Consider the following 9,159-nt stretch of genomic DNA (forward strand, 5'->3'; position numbering starts at 1 on the left):
TATATATATATATATATATATATATATATATATATATATATGAACTTCAATATATATATATGTATTGAAGGTCTAACATGTTTTTTCATTCATTCAAACTTTATTTATACATGTTAGTTCCCATTGAGCCTCAAGGACTCATTTACAAGAGACCTGTTGCAAACAGACAAAAGTAGATAAGGAAAAGAGAAACATGAGGGAAAGGGAGGTAAAAAAAAATGTATCTCGCACTATTTCCTGGCCAGGGCACAGTGTGAAAGTTGCAACAAAAGACCTCGCACATAAACAGCAACAACTAATGACATCATAATACATTTATGCATGAGGAGGTCGACAAAGGTGGTGAGTTGTCCGTGGACACCACCAGAAAATTCCACAGTCCTGATAAGATATGGCACAGTGTCTATCAGCCAGCTCAGCTCTGATATAGGTCCACGTATGTCCTCAGGAAGGGGCGGGGGTGTGTGTGTGTGTGTGGGGGGGCTTATTGTTCACACAACCTCCAGGGGAGATTTGAGATGGCCAATTCTTCTTCATCCTCAATGGACAATACGGACAGACACACCATCTTCCACTGTCCCCAGGAATCCAGAGTGTATCCAGCTGCAAGTGTCCTTTCAGGGCATGAGGGCTCTCCTGTGCCCTGTCTTCTCGTAGAGAAAATTTTATCAGTTGTGTTGAGAGACCAGCCGACCAGATCCATAATTTATAATTCGGAGGATATGTAGCGAGAGGCTCTGAGAAAGATTCACAGGACAAGAGAGCAGAAGCAGGAGGGAGGCAGGAGTGGGAGGACGTCTTCAACGAGAGCAAGCAGGAAGTGACAGTGTACAATTAGTTTCCAACTCTTTACCAAACTGTAGAAAATAATTAGTATTTTAGGGCTAGTTTTGCATCAGTTAAATATTTCATGATGATGATGATGATTATTCTTAAACTGTCAAATAGTTCAGTGCTTTACCTAAACACGTCTTTCGATGAGAACCAAGCACCGACAAGTTTAAATATTCAAACACATTTTTTATAAAATATTTATCCATGTGGCACTGTTTATGAATCAACACAGCCTGCATTTTTTTTTAATACAAATAAAAAAAGAAATTGTCTATTTTCTGTGATTTTCAGTCATTTTAGCTGAACACAGCTCCTCAGACTGAGGAAGTCTCTCGGATGAGACACGAAACGTTTCTATATTTTTTTGCTTTGTTTTGTTTTTTGAATGTCCAGAGGACCAGACTGAACTTTTTTGGATTTTTCTACCTGGATTATTGAGCAGCATCAGGATATTTTCAGTGATATGTTTTATTTAATGTTCCTTTTCCCATTTAGTGACGTGCCTCTGTTTGGTCAGTGCTTTATGGAGCTTGTTATTTGTTTTCTGTGTTTTGCAGAGATTACTATGTGACGATGGTGAAGTGGGCCACCACCACCAAACTGGCCATTAACTGGTTGAACAGAGCCCAGAACATCTCCATGCTCACGCTGTGTGAGGCCACGACGGGCCTCTGCACCAAGGTACAGTCCAGTGTGTGTGTGAAAAGTGCTGTTTGTGCCGGAGGCTGTTTCTGTGAGTCGGCTGAAACGTGGCAATCTGCTCTTACAGAAACATGAAGATGAAAGTGAAGGGTGGCTCTACAGGCAGGTGAGCTCAAACAGCACGCTTGTTTCACATGTTTGCAGCGTTTCATGAGGGCTTTGAGTAATTACCTGCCTAAATTCTTAACATGTTTTAATTAGAGCCATTAGATTGATCTTCCCAAAGTTCTTGCTGACTAAATGTATTTTCAAGCATCATTTCTGAACTGCTCATGAGTGCTTCGAGCTTTTCGTTTGCTGTTTTGTAAACCATAACTGAGTGACGGTTTGCATACTTATAGCGTTTTCAAATCGTCGTTGAAGGTTTTTTCATCATTTGGTCTTTTGTTTGCCATTTCCTCTGTAAGATATCTGACCACTGCTCTTTTTGTCTTCAGAACGAGGAACCTTTGTTTTCCAAAGATGGTCTGAAGCTTTTCTTTACCCGGGCCATTCCTCAGGGAGGCCGGGGCAAGTTCTTCCACATCTCCATGTCTATCTCCCAGGTTAGACCATGTCCATGTCAAAAAGGTTCACTTTAGTTAGGTTTTAATTTTCACCTGAAACCTGCTGGAAAAAACAGCATCAAAGCAGCTGATAATGTCTAACAAGAAAGTTCCTGGAGAAACCTTAATGGGCCCGTTGCGGCCATTTTAAATTTTTGATTTGTCAGCACTAAGTGTTGGGGTTTGCTCTCAGATATCACCATACCAAATTTCAGCTCAATATGAAAAAAAAAATCTGTGAGTTATAGTCATGTTTGAATGATTGAGTCCTAAACAATTTTGATCTTTCTGAGGTAGCTGTGGCATCCATCTTGTTCTAAAATGGCTCCAAAGGTTAAAGTGTTGTCTTCAGGGACCTCTCCACTCAGGTCATGTGACCTCACTGTGACAGTTAGAAGCTGTTCAGACTTGTGTCAGTGTTTTTTAATGAGGAAAAAAGGCATATTTGTTTAAAATTATGTCACCATGGTAACTTGAAATGCCAACATAAGTAAAAGTGCACATCACAATGCAAGCCGGTCATTTTGATTTGAGTTGTGGGGGTTTAAATTGTGGTTCGGGCTGCATTAAAGTTGACAGAAAAGTAAGATTTAAAATTAAGAAACTCTTGTCAGGTGGATAATAATAGGTGGCTGCCTGAAAAGATTTCACCTCAATTGATTTTGTTGGGGAAAAAAAACTATTTTGTGTATACATTCATTGTCAGCAATAACTTAAGAATTTTCCATTATTATTTAACTGTCTAGTACCATTTTGGATTCAAATGTTTTAAATATGAAAGGCAACTTCAGTTTAGATTGAAAAAAAAAGGTAATTTTGATTGTAAAAAATCCTGACAACAGAATCTTATTAAAATGTGATTCAGCAGTTTTGGAGATAATTGGTGAAAATAATATCTGAAGCTGCTTTAAATGATGAATTGTGTTAAAAAGATTTTCTCAGCTTTATTCCAAATTTGATTCTAATGAAAACTTAATTAGGGCACTAGTTACATCTTGGTTTTAAAAAGTCTTAAACATTCTTAACATATAGGGTCATAAAATGTTATCTTGAGGTACTTTGTACAAACTTGACGCATGTGCACTTTTTAACATGTAACTGTCATTCAAAATGGCTACACTTTGATTTTATTTATTTATTTATTTGTCTAATTTCCTCTTCCCTTTCAAAGCCCAACACCAGTACAGACACACTGCAGACCATCACGTTCGGAGACTGGGACGTCACTCAGGTCCTGGCCTACAACGAGGACAGCCAACTGATGTGAGAACTGACTGCAAGACGATAAAACCCACCATCCAGTCACAGAAAATTATTCTTTCATATTTTCTGACTGAGGTTCCACACAAACATAGACATGTATCCCGCCATCACAGACATCTACACCTTTAGAGGAAGAGGGCCACCTGCATCATGAAGGACCCCACTCACCCAGCACACACACTTTATGCCCCGCTCCCCTCACGAAGGAGGTTGAGGAGCATTAAGTGTAGAACCACTAGACTGAGGAACAGCTTCTACCCTGAGGCTGTTAGACTCATGAATCTCTAACCAGAATAATCACTGTGAAAAATCACATCATGTTGCTGCTGATCTGTTTCATGTTGCTGCTGATCTGTTTCATGTTTCTGCTGATCTATTTCATGTTGCTGTGTTCATTTGTGCTCATCTGCTCACACAGACTCATGTTCGTGCTGCTGTTCGGCGTATTGTTTTTATGCCATTAGGGTTCAGCGTGTTTTTAGTTGATGTTTTTCTTAGTTCATATCTTTAGATCTTATTACAGTTTTTCATTTTCATTTTATTGTTGGATGTAACTGGGACCCTGAGTACACAAGTCACAGTAAAGAAACCCTGACTCTGGCTGAACGCTCCCTTGTTCAGAGACAAACCAGTTTGAAAAAGTTTCACACAAAACTAAATTTACCTCATGGGGGAAGGACGTGGCCCACTTCATCTTGAAAGAGATTTACCCCCTCTCTCTTCACCATCATTCATTCACGAAGCATCTATTTTAGTGACCAGATGTGCTCTAGGTGCTCTTATTTTCAACTCACAAACAATAAAATATAAAAACGTTTGCAGCTCCCATGTGTCTCTTGTTTGTTTCATTTGTCATTTATGCTCTTCTTTTGTTTTTCACAGCTACTTCTTGAGCACTGAGGATGACCCAAAACGGAGACATCTGTACAGGTAACGGCTCTTATATTCACAGTTTGACATCATTTTCTTGAAAATGTTAAACAGTCTTTGCTTCCCCAGTGCCGACACGTTCGGATCGTTCAACCACCGCTGCCTGTCGTGCGCCCTGTCTGACAGCTGTGGCTACATCAGCGGCTCCTTCAGCCACAACATGAGCTACTTTCTGCTCAGCTGCCAGGGTGAGCAGTAACTCATGTTTCTTTAACCATCTGTTTGGCTTAAATACACAATAAATTACCATTTGTCTTAGGTGTAACCCATTAAGAGTTATTGCAACATATGGTGTGTAAAGCAATTCCCTATTTTGGAGGCATGCACTGCAGTGGGTTCAAGACTAAAGGGCTTTTTTTTCAAAGCTGATCTCTTAACTGGATGAGGAAGTTGGAGCCAGTTTAATAAGGATTAGAACTGAGATGTACGAATGAGCAAAGTCGTGGTGTGAAAGCTGAAAGTCATCGCCAACACATACAATGTTCAAAGAACTAACACATTGCACAGGATCTTTGCTTAGTAACTTTAGATCAACGTGTGTTGGCAACATATTGTATGAACTGGACAGATTTCAAATTTCAGAACGTTGTGGATGTTCATCAGCTGATTCATTTTTGCCGTCACCCTAATCGAAGACGGGTGTCAAAGATATTCACTTGGAGCAAACACAAACATGGCTCTAAGTCTGTCTGTCCATACATCCATCATCTTCCGCTTGTTCCGAAGTCGGGTCGCGAGGGCAGCAGCTTGAGCAGGGAGGCCCAGACACCTCTTTCTACATCCACCTCTTCCAGTTCTTCTGGGAGGACTCCAAGATGTTTCCAGGGCAACTGAGAGATATAGTTTCTCCAGTGTGTCCTGGGTCTTCCCCAGGGTCTCCTCCCAGGTGAACATGCCTGAAGCACCTCCCTAGGGAAGTGCCCAGGAAGCATCCTTACCAGATGCCTGAACCACCTCCACTGGCTCACTCAGTGTGGAGGAGCAGTGGTTCTACTCCGAGTCTCTCCTGATAACTGAACTTCTCACCCTATCTCTAAGGGAGAGTCCAGCTACCCTGCAAAGTAAACTCAATTCAGCTATACCTGTATCCGCAATCTCATTTTTTCGGTCACTATCCAGAGCTCGTGACCATAGGTGAGTGTGGGAACGTAGACTGACCAGTAAACAGAGAGCGTTGTCTTACAGCTCAGCTCCCTTTTCACCACAACGGTCCAGTACAGAGTCCGCAATACTGCAGACGCTGCACCAATCCGTCTGTCAATCTCACGCTCCATTCTTCCCTCACTCATGAACAAAACCCCGAGATACTTGAACTCCTCCAGGGGTATAGTCTACATGATACTTGGGCATACAGAGTATACTCACTAGATATGTTTAAGATTTTCAGTATCCCCACTTAAAAGTGCCCATTGATACATGACATATCATCAGGCACGTGTCATTGAAGTGTTAAACGGCAGTTAAACGCTTCCATAACCATCTATCGGTATGCAGCGCTTTGCTTTTATACTGTTTTATAAATTCTATAATATTTTTTATACAAAGCCAACTGTTCTACAAAGTTTGTTGTTTATTTATTCAAATATAAGCATCAGAGAAATTTGGAGATGTTTAATATGCTTAAAAATCAAAATAAATTGACGATTACTTTGTACTAACCAGTGTACTTTGGTTTCTACGTGCTGTATACACACTACAAAAATGTAGACTACACCACTGAACTCGTCCCCTTGAGGCAGAACCTCACCCTTGACAGCAATCCACCCTTTTCCAACTGAGGACCGTGAACTCAGATTTGGATGCTCTTTAGAGAAACCTGTCTGTTTTATAGATATTGTGCTAAAACTTACGGTGGTAGTAGCTGAGACTCATCACGTGGCATCACTGTTCACAAACTCGGCATGCAAAATGCATTAGTTAAAAGAATGCTAATTTCTTATTATTGTTTCATTGTTTTCCTCACTTTGAAATATTGTCAATTACAACATTATTTTTAACATTTCTTTTAAAAGTGTTCAGCTGTTAAAGATGTTCATCACATTACTGATTTTTATTTTATTAAATGAAATGTCTAATGGTCATGGTCCTAGCTTTGATTAATGCACTTTCAAAAGTTACTGTGTAACTTTTTGCAGCATTTGTGATTTTGTGCCAAAATGTGTGGTGGATCCCTTTAAACCTTTGATCTGTATCTCTATGTAGGGCAGGAAAAGGCCAGAAGAACAAGGAGAAAAAGCTTTTCAAGATCAGAGAAATATTAGAATGTCAAAGCAGTGTTGTTATGTTTGAAGATTTGAAGACAGTAGCTTCAATTTTTAATCACATGTCCAGTTCTTGTGTGACTCAAAATCTGAATTCAATTGCAGACCAACAAAAAACCCTCATAATGAGATGAAACCCACCCTGCTGACCCTCAGTGATCTTGTTCCTCGTGTATTTTTAATCCAGTTATCTCCCTCACAGCCTGGCTGTGGTCTCGTGTGATGAGGCTGTGATATGATTATGATGAGACCAGAGGGGAAGGAAAAGGAAGTAAAAAAATAATAAAATAAAAATGGAACAAATGACTAGCCCATAAAATACAGACTTAGTGTTTCTGTTCTCAATTTGCTAAGTGCATCCATCACTTCATTTATTGTTCCTCTTCTGCAGTTTCAGGGCTTTGCTTCTGTTTGGGGCCTAAATATAGAAAAGCTGTTCCAACTATTGAATTACATAAATCAAATAAGCAAAGATTTAGCACACAGCAGAGCTGCTGTACTTTCCTTTCCGTGTCCATTATACAGTGAATAGTAATATTGCTTTTCCTCCAAACAAACACTAAATATAGAAACATTACACTTGTTACAGCTGCAGCTTTTAGCTTCAGCTCATAATGTGAAGAAAGTTGAATGTTTTGACTTTCGGTTTTCTTTTCAGGGCCTGACGTTCCTTTTGTGGCCGTTTACAAAACCCAAAGAGATGCAGAAAGTGAGACTCAAGACAGAGAGAGTGAGTATCCCAGCAGCTAAAGCATCTGCATGGCTGTACTGTAAATGACACTTCCTGTGAGCTCAACTCAGCCCTACTCTGGTCGACCCAGAGGCTTTCATTGGGTGATCCCACCTACTCCCAGTCCGTTTCTTGTGACCGACTTCACTGTGTCCAGGCGAGTCATGATTTCATGACAGCAGACTGCAGGCCACTGATTGGAAAAAGAAGTCTGAGATTGTCATCATTGTATGTTCCCATGCAATGGCGAAACTTGTTCTCTGAATTCAACCCATCGCACCTGGGATACACCCAGGTGGAGCAGTGGGCAGCTATGTAAGCACCCGGGAAGCAATTAGGGATTAGGTGTCTTGCTCAGAGATACCACGACATATGGGAATGGCTGGGAGTCGAACCAAGACTTTCTGGTCCCCAGTCGGCTGCCCTACCTCGACCCCATCTTGGCACAAACGTAACTAGATGAGTCAAGGCAGCAACTGCTTCAAAGAGTAGCCAAGACTCAGCACAAGGAATTCAAATTCTTTACATTTAGTACTTGCCAATGGTGAGTACCCAGTACAAAAACTATAAAAGCAACTGTGGCTGAGTGGTTAGAGCAGTCGTCCTCCAATGAGAGAGTTTGAGGTTTGATTCCCCCAGCAGTCACATGTCGAAGTGTCCCTGGGCAAGACACTGAACCTCTCATTGCCTCTGATGTGTCCCATCATTGTATGAATGTGACTTAAAGCACTGATTAGTCTCTGTACAATGATTTGTTCAGTTATCTTTGTAGAGATGTAGGGTGCTGTATGAATGTATGTGTGTGGAGAGAAATGAGGGCACAGATTGTGTTATAAAGCGTTTTGCGTATCCAGGTTGGATAAAAAGGTGCTATATAAGCACAGTCCATTTATTAATACTAAAAAATGTCTTTTGAAAATCAGATAAGCTTACTTTTTGTGTTTACTCCTCAAATGGAGCGAGGCCTACAGAAGCCTTTTTTCTGAAAGCACCCATTGGTGGGTGGTGAGACGGTTAGGAAGCTTCTGCTCAGACTAATATTTTCCAATAGCCATTTTCTGTCCGATGAGACACTTCAGCAAGTAGAACCTGCTATTCCATCAAGTTTGCACACCCTGGTGGAGTCTTTTAATTGGCTGGTTGAGCTGCTCCGAGAATCTTTGAGGAGGAAATAAGCTAAGGCAGAAAGTTTCAAATTTCCAACTATTTTCTGTTAGACTGCCACATCATCGACCACACTCCTCTGTGCCAGAAGGTCCTCATTAACTGCCAGCTAGAGAGAGTGTGTTCCACACCCTACTATTAGCAAACTCGCAACGCAAAGTTGCGTTTGTATATTAGATGTTTGGTAAAATCGCTTGTGTTGAAAGTGCATTAATTCATCTCTTAACAGTGTTTTGGAGCATGATTTGCTGTTTGCTTTACTGTTGTCACCATTGTTCACTTTGACATACCGTACCTCCACACAGCTGACACTGCTCCTCCTCTACCACCTGACTGCTGAACTGAGACATGACTGTCACTCTGCTGTAGTGGAATCGGGTACTGTGATATTAAGACGTTCATGAAGACGAGTACATAGCTGTGTAGTCTATGCGATATGCACGTATATGGAGCGTACCCACTAGAAAAGCTTGGGAATTTCAGTATACCCACTTAAAAGTGCCCACTGATGCGAGCCCATGTCATATATAATTGGCAATGATATATGTCATGGGCTCGTGTCATTGTCAACACATTTGGAACATTTTATAGACACATCGAGTTGGTTCAACGTGTTTTTTGTATAATTAATACTTCTGTACTTACTACTTAATGCTTGAACTTGTTTTGCTTTGATACTGTTTTATACATTCTATAACATGTTTTTTAATACAACAATGAAAAATCAACT

At 40.6% G+C, this 9,159-nt stretch overlaps 1 protein-coding gene across 1 annotated transcript in view; it reads left to right on the plus strand.

The window, feature by feature from the left end:
* dpp6a (dipeptidyl-peptidase 6a) overlaps window positions 1-9,159 on the plus strand; it is a 273,957-nt gene that overhangs the window by 254,007 nt on the left and 10,791 nt on the right. The window contains exons 14-20 of the mRNA XM_037694173.1: window positions 1,392-1,515; window positions 1,604-1,642; window positions 1,974-2,081; window positions 3,253-3,344; window positions 4,227-4,274; window positions 4,344-4,462; window positions 7,194-7,265. Of these exons, the coding sequence (XP_037550101.1) occupies window positions 1,392-1,515; window positions 1,604-1,642; window positions 1,974-2,081; window positions 3,253-3,344; window positions 4,227-4,274; window positions 4,344-4,462; window positions 7,194-7,265 (602 nt within the window). The remainder of the gene's footprint in view (window positions 1-1,391; window positions 1,516-1,603; window positions 1,643-1,973; window positions 2,082-3,252; window positions 3,345-4,226; window positions 4,275-4,343; window positions 4,463-7,193; window positions 7,266-9,159) is intronic.

Source organism: Nematolebias whitei, chromosome 20, assembly GCF_014905685.2.
Source record: "Nematolebias whitei isolate Nwh7 chromosome 20, NemWhi1, whole genome shotgun sequence".
NCBI classification, from domain to species: domain Eukaryota; kingdom Metazoa; phylum Chordata; class Actinopteri; order Cyprinodontiformes; family Rivulidae; genus Nematolebias; species Nematolebias whitei.